Source organism: Micropterus dolomieu, linkage group LG18, assembly GCF_021292245.1.
Source record: "Micropterus dolomieu isolate WLL.071019.BEF.003 ecotype Adirondacks linkage group LG18, ASM2129224v1, whole genome shotgun sequence".
In the NCBI taxonomy this organism is placed as follows: Eukaryota; Metazoa; Chordata; class Actinopteri; order Centrarchiformes; family Centrarchidae; genus Micropterus; species Micropterus dolomieu.
In genome coordinates this window covers 25,216,743-25,231,240 of record NC_060167.1, presented here as the reverse complement: position 1 = coordinate 25,231,240, position 14,498 = coordinate 25,216,743, and the positions used below count along the sequence as shown (strand labels likewise).

The 14,498-nt window shown below is 39.0% G+C and overlaps 2 protein-coding genes across 4 annotated transcripts in view; both read left to right on the top strand.

The window, feature by feature from the left end:
- Window positions 1-366: 366 nt before the first annotated feature.
- Window positions 367-4,398, top strand: psma5 (proteasome 20S subunit alpha 5). The gene is made up of 10 exons (XM_046076393.1): window positions 367-478; window positions 782-832; window positions 1,335-1,401; window positions 1,534-1,660; window positions 2,144-2,211; window positions 2,300-2,407; window positions 2,578-2,636; window positions 2,734-2,836; window positions 3,051-3,137; window positions 4,029-4,398. Exons 2-10 carry the CDS (start codon window positions 804-806, stop codon window positions 4,104-4,106), a joined length of 726 nt encoding a protein of 241 aa, XP_045932349.1. The 5' UTR covers window positions 367-478; window positions 782-803; the 3' UTR covers window positions 4,107-4,398.
- Window positions 4,399-5,499: 1,101 nt separating this feature from the next.
- The window catches only part of LOC123956673 (sortilin-like), a 28,204-nt gene continuing 19,205 nt past the window's right edge, over window positions 5,500-14,498 (top strand). For 2 of the 3 annotated variants that reach the window (XM_046029033.1, XM_046029031.1), the window contains exon 1: window positions 5,500-5,787. In XM_046029033.1, coding sequence (XP_045884989.1) covers window positions 5,551-5,787 — 237 coding nt within the window. In that variant the 5' untranslated portion in view covers window positions 5,500-5,550. The remainder of the gene's footprint in view (window positions 5,788-14,498) is intronic. The other variant, XM_046029032.1, reaches the window with a different exon arrangement.

Sequence of the window (14,498 nt, the reverse complement as noted above, 5' to 3'; positions counted from 1 at the left end):
GAGAACAAGAATAGGCTAAGGCTTTCCTCCTAAATTTGATGTAGGATCATTTATCCTACATCAAGTAAAAGTAGGCCTACTTCTTACACTACTTGCAAAATATTATGCTATTACTACTTTTACTCCGAATAACTTGGTGGACATCTATTCTTGATCTAGACTAATTCAAATAACGTTCAATAATAATCTTTGAAAACACGTGGTCTTTTATTGCAGACCTCATCACAATAACCTGCCCATGTATTTCAAATGTTAACTGAACACACGAAACGTTTATTTCATGTCAGTATCACGTTATTTTATAGCAGACTGGAAAACTTTATTTAAATGTAGTTGGATGTAGTCGGCTGGTAGTGTGGATGTAGCTCCACACGCGGAACCTTCGTGTCCGATTTGTTGACAGTCGGCGCGTTTAAACATTACACCCCAGACGCTTCCCCTCAAACAAGCGAACTCATTCAAGGGTTTGTGGCTGGAGGTAAATTAGTCTAATAAGTGCACTTTTTAAAAGGATGTCGCTTCATTGTTCATCTGTGTTCTGTTAAATATTATTATAATGTCTGAATGTTGATGTTAGACTTCTGTGAGCTTCTCCTGTGTAGTTGTTTCAGTCAATGCCCGCGTCTGTTAGCTAGCATGCTTGCTCGGTATTGCTAGCTAGCTAATCACCCGGTGTCACGGCTAACTCGGACGCAAAGAGTCGTCCGGACTCTTTTATAACTGCTTTAACTCGTTTTTATAGTCCAGGAGTGTTGCATAAACCACTCTTCTCTTTCTGCAGGTCCTGTGTTAAACGTTAAAAGATGTTTTTGACAAGATCGGAATATGACAGGTAGGTGCAACACAAACTGCTTTGTCATTTATTGATGCTTCTCGATGGGACTGAACAAACTTAGGAGAGCACACTTATGTTACGAGGTGGTCTGTACTTGAAAGGTTTTTAATTTTGACTGCTGCAGGACATTTAGAAGCGATTTTTGTTTCCAGCCATTGTTGTAACTTTGTAGCGGTTTGTTGAAGGTAGTTAGCTCGCAGCAAGTCACTTGCCAACAAGTTAGTTTGCTTTCACTTTCGATATCACTTTAAAAAAACAGTTTATTTAAACAGTTAAACCTATTTGAGATAAAAACAGGAAAAAATTTGTTGTGTTCAAGAAAGGGTGTTAACGCTGCTTTCAAAGTTTGTTTCTTTAAATAAAAAAATTAAACACAAATAATCACAAACCCAGCACACTACCAAAGACACGTACTTCATGGCAGCACACATTGTTTTCCAACAACGTTGAATTTATAACCAGTAGTAATAATTTACTTTATTCACATCTTTTTTTCCAGAGGTGTGAACACATTCTCTCCTGAAGGAAGATTGTTCCAGGTTGAATATGCCATAGAGGCTATAAAGGTGAGTACTGCATGCTGAATCACTTCAGTTGAATAATTGTCTCCTTCTCTGTGGTATTGTATACTAACCTTAAAAACAGCGTCCACCTCAGAGCCCCTAAGTTTTCTTTGGTCTGGCCTTGCGTTTCTGTAGTTGGGCTCCACAGCCATCGGTATCCAGACATCAGAGGGGGTGTGTCTGGCTGTGGAGAAGAGGATCACCTCTCCGCTGATGGAGCCCAACAGCATTGAAAAGATTGTGGAGATTGACAGTCACATCGGTAAGTGGAAAGACAAACTGAGTGTCAGCTGTCATACACATATTTACTGCACCTCAAATTTGGATGATGACGGGTTTTTGAATGTATGGTGCATGTTAACTTGAGAATGTAATCTGCTGGCCTCTGTGATCCAATGCATCCTTATGTACATTAAAAATACAATGCATGTTACGCTGAGTGAAAGACTGGGTTAAAAGTAGAGTAAACTTCCAAACTACCAATGCTAAAAAGGTGAATACTGAGAAGCTGTTTCAATTTGTATAACTTTTTAAAATATAAAATAGCCAGTAGAGTTGTAATTGTTTAATTACATTTTGGGTTGACCTAAGAGTGTTGGGTAAGGTTCTCTTTAACATCACAAAGAAAAGGACTTGACTTTTGTCATGTTGTTTGATTCCTAAATTCCTGTTTCAGTCATGTCCCTTTCATGTGACTTCAAAGTTGGATTCCCTGTTCTTCATTTTCTTTCTTTCCACCTGAAAGGTTGCGCCATGAGTGGCTTGATAGCTGATGCCAAGACTTTAATTGACAAAGCAAGAGTGGAAACGCAGGTATGAATGCTGGGCACTCTGTAATATAAGCAGTTGCCTGACCTTGTGTTTTCCCTGCGCTTAACCTTTGTATATATTCGTCCTTCAGAACCACTGGTTCACTTACAATGAGACGATGACAGTGGAGAGTGTGACTCAGGCTGTGTCCAACCTGGCGCTGCAGTTTGGAGAGGAGGACGCCGATCCTGGTGCCATGGTCAGTCATAGTCACCTAGCTTATCTCCATGCTGAAACACTCATATGTTCAAACCTCAAACCAATGCATTTTTCTTCATCTGCAAAATGTTTGAATCTGCTTCAAGTAAACCTTTATTAACCTGTATTCTTCGGTCTCTGTCTTGTTCCTCTGTGCTGTCCTCTATACAGAGTCGACCATTCGGTGTAGCACTTCTGTTTGGGGGAGTTGATGAAAAAGGACCTCAGCTGTACGTAGAAATTACTATTTGTGCACTTTACATACTTTTAAACAGAAGCATGTTCACCTTTAATTGTGACTTAACTGTTATTTGTTTGTGAGTGCAGGTACCACATGGACCCATCAGGAACCTTTGTGCAGTGTGATGCTCGGGCCATCGGCTCAGCGTCTGAGGGAGCGCAAAGCTCTCTGCAAGAGGTCTACCACAAGGTACTGACCACTGCACACGTTTTCATTTAACAGGAACCTTTAGCCTAGAAAAAGTGTGACGTTTACAAGCTGCTGTCTCATGTGTGAGTTGGTAAATTATTTACCGAAATTTAAGATTTTTCTCAACCCATGTTTAAAGTAAAGGCGTGCAAATCGCCAGGATTGAAGAGTTGTATCTTTTCTGTTTGTCCCTCTCTCTGTGGCTAACGGACAGTCAATGACATTAAAAGACGCCATCAAGTCATCTCTCACCATTCTGAAGCAGGTGATGGAGGAGAAGCTCAACTCCACCAACATTGAGGTTCGTTCCATATTTCTCAGCCAGTTTCTGAAGACTTGATTTTAGTATGGCATGGTGTATGTGAAAATTTGTAGTTGAAACAACATCAGCGATGTTATTTTCACTTTTCTTTGAATAAAACACCCACAGCTAGGGGTGAGATTAAGTTATGACAAGATTTCTCATTAGGTAAAGAGCTGTCTCGCAAGACTCACGCCACGCAATTGACATTTTTCACATGCTGTCAAGCCACACGTTAATTTTCTCAAGCAGTGAAATACAAATGTAAGTATAACTGATACGATAGACTTGCAGAACGAATCAACTCCTCCCAGCTGATGCAACACCGGCGTACACCTTGATAGTAATCAACTGAATCGTACTGCTTTTGCTGTGAGTCCAGACAGTTGTGAAGAGCTGGAACGAAAGGTTTTGCAACATAAACATCTAAAAACTGAAGTGCAACCTTGCTCTCTTTGAGACTGTGAGCTGCACTTTATGAGCTGCTGAAGTTAACATGGGTGGATTTGTGGCAAGATTTCTGCCTGATCAGAAGTGTTTCAGTTACTTGCAGTTTCACATGCAGTATCATGCACAGCAGAGTAAAGGGCAGGTAGGCTTAAATTAAATGATGACATTAGTCTCGTTATATTATGACTTTTCTCTGCACATGTTAGAGAACACAGATACAGTTCGTGGGAGAGATTCTGAATGTTTGAAATGAAAAATCTGCTGAAACACAGGAGCTATTAAAGTCCAGGAGTTTATAACTGAATTAAAAATCTCGTCTTGATCTTGTGGGTTAAGTGTCTCGTCACACCCTTACCCACAGCAGTTTAAAGTTTGCATAGGACTGTCAGAGTTGAAAACACCGGGTTTCATGCAGGCCTTCTTAATCTGTCCCTTCTACAGCTTGCAACAGTAGAGCCTGGGAAGACCTTCCACATGTATTCCAAAGAGGAGCTGGAGGACGTAATCAAGGACATCTAAAGCAGAAAAGACTTGAAAGTCTTAGTTTGAGTTCTGGGTGGGAGAGGACGAGGAAGTACACCTGGGCTGAATGTCACAACTGCTACTTTCCATCAGCACAGAATTTTTTGGATTGCATAAGAGGTTTCTCTTTATAATGTGCTAATTTTTACTTCATGTCTCTCAGTATCTGTATAACTCTGTACAGGGGTCTGACCAGCGCTTACAACTGAGCGGCAGGAAAACCGTATGGGAGGGGGGTATATTTTTTTGTTACGAATCAGTACTACAATTAAACTGTTGTATTCAGAAAGAGGCACGACTCATTTTTTGTCTATTTATTGTGTTTATTGTTGTTTCAAGTATTATGTTTAAAATCTGGAGATTTATACTAAAATGCAAATGCTCTGTATTTGTATCGCGCCTTTCTAGTCTTTGTGACCACTCAAAGCGCTTTTACATTGCATTCACACATTGAGCCGAAGTACTCAAACAGAAACTAACATTCACACACTGGGGGAATAGCCACCAAGGGCAATTTGGGGTTCAATAGCTTGCCCAAAAACACTTGTAGCCTGGAGGACCTGGGGATTGAACCGCCGATCTTTCTATTAACAGGTAACCTGCTGTATCCCCTGAGCCACAGCTGCCCAAATCACCAAATGGCTTACTAGTCTAAGTATTGTACTCAGTAAACATCACATTACAGTATGATACTGTGAAAACGAATATTTGGTTTCATCAGTGTGGTCTGAAATGTGTCTAATACCAAAAAAGAGTTTGAAGTTGCTTACCATGTAATTGCAAAGTAATTGTTGCATCTCATCCACACCTTCCTTTTTCCCTTGTAAAATTTCCTATTTTTTCAATTTATACATTTTTAATGTATCAAACCAACTGGAGTTAACATAACATTGGTTTTCTTTCTTTTTACTGTCCCTTTCGATGATCTAAGAAGTACTTAGACACGTATACATCCAGAACATTCTGCAGTGCATTTTGTCAAAATTTACCTTATCTTAATTTTATATAACATTATTCTGCCTTTGTCGCTTTCAGAGCTCCAATCAGCTAAAAATAATGGCTACCAGATATTAAAAACTGAATTAATCCTCGTGTGGGAAAAAACTTATCCTCCAGATTGTTTGTTGTGCTTTGCTTGTGTTTCTCGCAATCATTTACAAATTAAAAAAAGATCCTCCACTAAGAATTAAAGGTGTCCTGGTCTTTGCGCAGGCTTTCCTCCAGGGGGCACTCTAACACTAGAAAATGGTGACACCTCAGTTGGGGAAGAATCTTGCTGTCCAATGAGATTGCAGGTTATTCTCGTCCTGACCAATCTTCTGCCGCGGTGGATGGGCCGTCATTGAAGATGCGTTTGCTGATGAGGGGGGCTTGTGGAGCCGAGAGTTCGGGACAGAGGAGTTACTCGCGGAGTCCGAAGTTGGGCTGTGTTTTTGCAAGCATGATGTCCGTATCTTGCATTTTGGCGCTGGGGCTGTTTTCATCTGCGCTGGGCACAGGTTTCCACGTGGGAGAAAAGCTGTCAGGCTTGACGAGGCTGCAGAGGGACTTTGGCGGTGATGAGGAGCGACGTAGTTTAGAGAAGTCGGACCTCTGGAAACGCAGCGCAGGACTGAATGAACCGACATGTACAGGTCTGCCTGGAGTAGAGTCAACGCTGCACAACAACACCCATTCTGTAAGTGCCTCATTTAGGTTTCTTTGAACTTAACTCCCTGAAGAAGTGAGGTCGTCTTTGTGCTCCTGAGTTTTAGCTGCAGCTGGAGTTAACTCGCTCAGAGGCTGCTTCAGTTTCTGTGTGTGCTCCCTCAGAGTCAGCACATGGAGCTGCTGTTAATGTCCACACTGTAAACAACTTACAGATCAACCTTTTAGATCACTTAACACGAGCTTTTCCAATACAACAAGATGAATGCTGCTGTAGATGTAGGAGGAGGAGGAGAGAAGTGAATCCTGCAGTAATCATCGTTATCAATAAGGGGTGAAAAGCGTAAACGATTGATCAATAAACAGAAAATTAGATGGCAACCATTTTGGTAATTATTCATCTTAAAAGTCAAATTTCAAGCAAAAGTGCCAAACAGTGGACGTTAGGACTGATGCTGTTCATTAAATGGGGCTTTATTGGCATGGGAAACAGATTGCTAAAGCAAGAGTGAGATAAAAACATCTATAAAAAGAAGATTTGTGTTATTAAAAAAAATTTGATATGGATATTTATCACGATAAGTGTCAAATCATTACTTCAGTTTAAAGGTTGAGTCTTGCTCCTGAGTGAAAGTTGAAGAAACCAGATGGTTAATTGTGGTTTTAAATTATTCTTTATGGTCAGAACAAACACTTGATGCCAAACGGTGGATCACTTAACAAATCTGATGTTGAACATTCAACATTTTTTCAGAAAATATGCAGGAGTAAAATTAATTTAAATCTTTTCTCAGTCCCTTTTCCTCAACAAACTAAATATCTTAATAGAACAATTAAGTGCTAATTCGTTCGTGATTTAAATGAACCAAATCAGAGATTTTATGAACATTTGTTATGTTGTTATTGAGGTAAATTATATGGTGATAAATATCATTAATGTTATGCCATAAAATATATATATATATATATATATGTGTGTGTGTGTGTGTGTGTGTGTGTAAGTAAATGATGGAAAGTAGATAAACAACATTAAACAATCTGTATCATATAAAAATGAAAATGTTTATTTCACATTTACAAATGGGCTTAAGACGTAGGGAGATCAAGGGTCTCCAGTTCATCAGTTCATTACTAGGAACTCTAAAAGCACTGTATGCTGATGTTGCCTTTATTTATTTATTACTGATGTCTGTTACTGTTTATATGCCTTTTATTATTGATTGTTTTTATACTGTGTTGTTTAGTGTCCTGCCTGGCATGTATTTTTTACACTTGTGTGTTGCTGCTGTCTCTGAAAAACAGAATGATGTTCTATCGATAACAATGACAATAAACTTCCTTATTTCTAGGAACAGTGTCCTGCAGCTCTCAAAAGTAGATTCCTGTTTTCTCTGAACTGCTGCGCCACCAGCCTTCCTATTCTGAGTATTTCTTGTAACCCTAGAGCAAGGTGTAAACCAGGCAAGGTGATCGTACTTGTAGCACTTTAACATTAACAGAGAAGTAAATCAGAAGTCATCTTGAGCATTAGGGGATTGTGATGGGCATTCTTTACATTGTTCTGAGGGTTCATGGACCAAATGATTACTTGATTAAAAAACCAACATGTAGAATAATTGATAATGAAAATTATGAGTAGTTGCAGCCTTTGTACAATTCTCTTGATGTAGACACCTAAACTTTGTCATAACGGTTTAAAATAATGATTCATTATTCTCAATTAATTGTTTGGTCTTTAAAATGTTAGCTAATAGTTTCCCTAGAGGAAATTAGTTACCCGAATGTAACTCCAGTTCTTTGAGTACGTGCGGAGCCCTCTCACCGGACCCATAGACTGCAATTCAAGGCTGCAAGTAATTCCATTAGCGATTAATCTTCCGATTAAAGCGATTAAATTATTTTCTCGATTATTCGTTAGTTTATAAAGTGTAAAAAAATCATGAAAAATGCCATTTGCAATGTCTTCAAATTGCTTGTTTTGTACAACAACAGTAACAACAGTACAAAACCTAACGATATTCAATTCACTGCCACATATGACAAAGAAAAGCAGCAAATCCTCACGTTAGTAGCTGAAAACAGAATATTTACCATTTTAGCTTGAAAAATGAATTCATCAATTATCTAAATTGTTGACGAAGAGTTTTCTGTTGAGCGACTAATCGCAGCTCTAATCCACTTTACAATGATACAAAACAACGCAAATATTCACTTTTGCCTGAAAAACTGCTTCAATAATCTATTGTCAAAATTTCGGTTACACTTCTTTTTAAATGATTTTGTTTTAACTTTTTTAAGTCTTCAGACTGGGTTATCATAGTAGAGCTGCAACTCTTAATCGAGTAGTTGTCAACTATTTAATTAATCGGCAACTATTGCGATAATCAATTATTCGGTTAGAGTAATTTTTTAAGATAAAAAAGCCAATTCCAGCTTCTTTAGTGTGAATATTTTCTGGTTTCTTTGCTCCTCTATGACAGTAAACTGCATATATTTGGGACATTTGCTTATGTCAGGTTGAGCTTTGGAAAACACTGATCAACATTTTTTTCACCATTTTCTGATATTTTATAGACCAACCAACTAATTGATCATTCGAGACCATAATCGACAGATTTATCAACAATGAAAATAATCGTTAGTTGCAGCCCCGTATCACACACTGATGGATTAATAGTACAGGGTGATTGTAGAGTGTAAATGATGTTGCTTTCTCTTGCATTTTGTACCTGTGATCCAGATCAAATGAAATCTTCTCTCATCTTAACCCTGATCCTACCTTATAATAGACCAAAGGACCCCTTCTATTATTTTAGTACTGAACATGCTGTAATAGGAAGCACAACAAGAACAACCCAGATGTCCAGAGGAATGTTCAAGAAAAACAACTTGGTCTGAAGCTACAGAGCTCCACAGGACTGTCTTCCTGTTGTGTGTGTGAGTGATGGAAGAAGTGGACGTTACATCATTTCTGTGGCTCAGACACCTGGACTAGCTTTTGAGCATGAAAACAATTCGACGTGCTCACAGAGAGCCGACTCCTGTCGTCTCCTTTGGGCCTTTCTCCCTCACAAACATTCCCCACGTTGTTTGTATGGGACTTGATCTGAGCACCAGTGTGGACTTAAGTCTGAGTTTTCTGTTATCAGAGCTTCAGGGCTAGATCAGGCAAGGTAGTGTGAAAATTTAGAAAAGTTGTCTAATCTACTCCAGCGCTTCTTTCTATGCTATTTTAGGCCTGATAGACTACACGGGATGTTTTTTGTCAGCCAGCCTAAGCTCTTTTTTTGCCTGTTCATGTAAAACTTGACTCTGTCTGGTTTTCAAAGTAGCTTGCTGTTTCTTTCTTTATATTTTTTTTTCACTCCATCCCGTCCTCTAACCCCTCTGGCCAAAAGAACACAGAGAAATAAATGTTCAGGGTAAAGCGTAACTGGGTCGCAGCCAGCTGCTAGAGCACCAAGAAAAGCAGCCGAGTTGATGTTCCACATAGAGAGAGAGAGGAAGAAAGAGTGGGGAGACAGAGTTATGGAAAGTATGGGTTTGTTGATGTACAGGGAGAGACATCCAATGAGATCAACAAACTAGTGAAAAGGCCCTTGTGGACTTGCAGGTAGGCTTGTAGTTGAAATATCTCATCCTCAGTCACAGAAGGTGGAGATGTGATTAAATATGTGTTTAATATGTGTTTGCATTTAATTGCATCCACACTCCACCAGTGCTAAAAGTGGATTAGTGCACAGAAAATGAATCAGTTTATCTTAGAAACTTTGCTGGTTCCAGCTTCTCAAACATGGGGACTTTTTTATTTTCTCTATTCTGCATCGATGTAGAGCTGGTTAAGGCTGCCACCAAGCGGGAAGCTTCCGGTCAGCAAACTGATGCGAACGCGGAAGTCCCTTAAACCTGCATTCTATTGAACGGCCAGCAGGGGGCGACTCTTCTGGTTGCAAAAAGAAGTCTGGTTCCATTAGAAATAATGGTAAAATTACCCTACATATCAGCTGATTCATTATCTCAGTAAACACTTTCCTAATGTCTTTTTCAATACAACATTATGTTAGTAAATTATGGTCCCATTTAGAGGAAAATAGAGCATAAAGCAGAGTATGCTTCAAGGTGGGATTATCTATGATTGACAAGTCGTTACCATGCGACCTGTCAATATGGCTAGAGTGACTCCTACCCACAGCAGGGCTCTACAGTGCGACCATTTTGCTCGCATATGCCCCTAAAAATCGATACGTGCGAACCGGGAAAATGATTTACGAGCACAATGTGCGAGTAACTACCGTAACTACAACCGCCGCGCCACTAATCGTTCAAAACACCCTGTCCCTATAGTAGCAGGCAGGACGCGACGCAAAGCTGCTGTCAGTCAAAGGAGAGTTGTTGAAACTGTGGTAGGAAAAAAGCCAGCTAGCCACAGGAGCACTGAGAGAATCCCCGGTGGGCGGGTCACTTGGTGGCTGCTTGAGCAGCTGTCAGCAGCTGGAGCGGTGAGACAGAAGACAGTAGGGAGAAGATAAGGAGGTTGTGGGTTTAGCTAGCTGGCTATTTAGCTTTATCAGGTGTTTTTTGTTGAAACATGTTCAATTTTAGAAAGATTAAAATATATCTTTTTATTAATGTTATAATATTACACTCACCTAGTTTCTACTCCATGTTGTAGAAAGAGCTTCTGCAGTGGAAAGATGCAGATTTCCACTGTAGAGGAAGCCAGTATGTGCTCCTTCTAGCCTGAGAGCAACACGTTCCCCTTGTTCTGTTTTACTAAAGCTATTGTAATACTGTTCAGTAGTCTTGTTTACATTAGGTGTGGGTGCTGCTGGTGTATCGTGAATCCGTCTCTGGTTCAAAAACTACACAAGCACCAATCACAGTAAAGTTTTTTGTTATGACTGATCAGTGTTTAAAAGCTGTTTTCAATGTCTCAAATTTTCAAAACCTCTGTTTCAATATTTTAGCTTTAACAAAATATCACTTCCAGTCCTCCAGTGGTTTCACACCATATCTGAACACAAGGAGAAGGAGCACATGTAGTATAAATGTGTATAATAGTTTGTTAAACTATTATACACATTATACACATGTTTTTTCGCTGTGCTCCAAAATTTCTTTGTGTGCTCCTAAATTTTTTCATTTAGGAGCACATGTGCTCTTTGGGAAAAAGGTTAGCGTAGAGCCCTGCACAGCACTGTGTAAATTTAAACAGCACGTTTGAAAAAGTGTATTAGGAGTTGGATGTTCACTTTCTCTGGTAAGTACATTTAGTTTTAAGCCTGTTGTTCACTAGACAATGTTATCAGCCCTGTTAAAATGACAGTTAACGTGAATTTCAGATTAGGGCTGAAACAATTCAACGATAAAATCGATTAATAAAATGCTTCGACACAAATTCTTTGCATCGATGCTTCATTTAATCCATGTAATTTTACAGCACAGTGTTTTGACGTTTTGAAATACTATGAATTTCCGAAAGGACTAATAAATATCTATCACCTATAAAGCACTGCTGAACTTCCATATATGGTTCGTCCCAGAAGCCACTGCACAAACGTGATGACGTTTATCTCGGACGCTCGGCCCACGCAGAGCCGTAAAAAAAAAAAAAGAGCCGATAAATAAGATAAGTGTCAATGTACTAATCAGTGAACATTATGTGTTAATATTTACTATAATGATATAATGTTATTATAGTATGTTGACACATTAATTCCTGCAAATATTTATTTATAATAGCCTAATGATAATAAAAATAAAGCAATGTTTCAATTCATACCACTGTTGTTGTTGTATATTGTATTTGTTCCAAAGTGATTTTAAGTTTCACAAACCAAGAATAGTCTGTAGATCACGGGCCGGATGTATCTTGATTTAGGTTAAAACTTTACAACATTACTGAGAATTCGTTCAGCTGTTGCTGGACACGTCTGCTGTCTTGGCTGCAGTGGTCTGTGTGACTGGACCTGGGGGAGCTAATCAGAGCTAGCTAGCTAACTATTCCTGACAGCCCCCCGAAGTATATTACTCTTACCCTAACCATTGCAGGGTATGTGCCTAAAGTTATTGATTGTATGCATGTCGACCGGTTAACCCTACAGCGGCGCACTAGTAGATAGGGCTAACCTCCATTGTGTTGCTTAGTATGGCGAGTGGATAGTGCCACGGATAACATACCAAAGGAGACCGTTGTGTGACCGCTACTTGTGGGTAGGCTACTCCGTCGCCAGAGCACAACGTCGTTGATAAGCTCGTCGCAGTCAGGCTTGAATCTTTTCGAGAAGGGTCCAGCTGCAGCCCGCAGACAAGAGAAGGTTTGTCCCAGAAGCCACCGCGCACAAAACGTGATGACGTTTATCTCGACCACTCGGCCCACGCATAGTTATTAAATAAAAAAAAGAGCCATTAAAAGAGGTGTCAAGTGTCAACATAGTTAAGTTATCGATTATATGCATCTCGACTGGTTAACCTCTATTGTGTTGCTGTGCAGCCTCCGGTAACGTTACTGCAGCTATGTAACACCCGTCGGCACTATGGTCGGCACTTCCGGAGCTTCTCAACTCCGAAAACGTTTGAACACATTTTCGATTTGCCGCCAATTTTCGTAAAACTGCCGATATTCGAAATCTATATAGTTGATTTCTCGCCTAAAAACCTCTCTGAAGTGTATTTAAAGTTCTGTTGTTGGCTTCTAAAGAATAAAACGCATTAGCATTTGCATTAGGATCTATCATGTACGTAAGCCGAGATGAACGTCATCACGTTTTGTGCGTGGTGTCTTCTGGGACAAACCATATTTCGTTCAACTTTCGTCACGTTTGTCTGCGGTCTGCAGCTGGATATACTTGATTTTTTCATTCAAACTTCTTCTTTTTTTTTTAATTGGCAGTTGGCAAACTAGCCGAGAGGTGCATTACCGCCACAAACTGGACTGGAGTGTGGAACCAGAGATTATTTTCAATACAAGAAGTACATGTTCCAGCCTTTGTCATTAAAAGTGTTGCTCTAAAAATTCTTGAAAGTACAAAAATAAATTTTACACAAAAATCTAAAAGGAAGGTAATCTTTTAAGCAATATATGAATATAATATTTATCCAAGATATTAATCAACTTAATGCAAGTTATGTCAGCTGAGACGTACTTTAGCTTTGTTAGTATGATGTCCTTTGTAATTCAAACCAAAAGGAAGCGTGAAAAATATGTTCAATATATTCCCCCCCAAATCACAAAACATTTACGGTTGTGAAATAAAAAGGATCTTTGAACGAGTTTGACCAGTGTTCAATGAACTCCTTGAGGCAAAACAGTTTTATCTAATTTTAACCTCTCTCCTATAAAGTAAGATAATCATCAAATTTCTACAAAAGGCTCATCAGGCTACAAAAGGAGTGAACATTGGCCTTCTCATGCTGCGGGAGAAGCCTGGCCTATGGCGGGTGGATAGTGCCACGGATAACCTACCAAAGGAGACCGTCGTGTGACAGCTACGTGTGTGGATAGGCTACTGCGTCGCCAGTGAACAACGTCGTTGATAAACCCGTCGCCGTCAGGCTTGTTTTTTTCCCCTCAAACTTGTTCTTCTTTTCTCTTTTTTTTTTATTGGCGGTTGGCAAACGAGAGGTGCATTAGCGCCACCAACTGGACTGGAGTGTGGAGCCAGAGATTATTTTCAATACAAGGACTACAGGCCTACATGCTCCAGCCTTTTTGTCATTAAAAGTGTTGCTGTAAAATTAAATTTTACACAGGGTAATCAGGGAGGGTAATCTAATGGATATAATATTTATCAAAGATATTAATCAACTTAATTTTGTAAGTTATGTCAGCTGAGAAGTTTACAGCAGAAACTTGAAAAACTCAATTGTGGGGTTTACTTAATTAAATATTACATTGAGTGTGTTTTTTACATTTATTCATTAATAGACTATAGCTCTAACTTCAAAAATATAACTGGTAATATTTGTAATTTAATTGAGTAGCCTATAGGCCATGAAATTATGCTATATTGTTGTATTATAGAGATCAGGGACAACTTGAAGTTCTAGCCTCCCATCTTTAATTTTTTTTAACTGGCATGATGTTTACTTTTGGGTCTATTCTGTAGATAAAAATTATGCTTTTATCATTTACTTTGTGTACCCAACTGTCATTTATAATATAAAAAATAGACCAACACCAAGCTACATGTTTTATTTACATCAATGTTTTCCTCATATTTGATGCTGCCATAAATGTTTTGTTTTTCAACAGTTAACCATTTTAAAAACACAGCTTGAGAGGCAGTTTAATTGAGTCACGGTGGCGCTGCAAATTCAAACATGAGAACCAATCAAAAGCATTGGTTGGGGAAAAGCAGAACAGCAACAAACTTTACTAAACAACTGTGGCTGGAAATGGCAAAGGAAGACAATGTGCACATGAAATACACGCAAAGCAACAAAATGAATATTATTCAACATATAGCCAAGCTTTTTAAAGAAAATATTCAGATGGCATCTTAAGCATTTTCATAAGAAATTGTGATTTAATTACATATTTTACCAGTCGGCCTAACTGTAACAGATAACACTTACATTTACGTTTGTCTACAGTTGAACATTAAATGGTGTTCTTGGTATAGAATCATGGGAGCTTTATATTTATGAGCATTAACAATAAGCTATGCAGAGTGGGAAATTACGTTTGAATCATTGTATAATAGTATGCTGGTTTCTCTTAGCGTAGCATCCCGATGGAAA

What these genes read in the sequence shown, in the direction of transcription:
- psma5 (XM_046076393.1), top strand. Translation starts at nt 804, where the DNA reads ATGTTTTTGACAAGATCGGAATATGACAG. An exon ending in GGAGATTGACAGTCACATCG is followed by an intron (nt 1,661 to 2,143) that starts GTAAGTGGAAAG and finishes TCCACCTGAAAG; the next exon opens with GTTGCGCCATGAGTGGCTTG. An exon ending in TGCAAGAGGTCTACCACAAG is followed by an intron (nt 2,837 to 3,050) that starts GTACTGACCACT and finishes GCTAACGGACAG; the next exon opens with TCAATGACATTAAAAGACGC.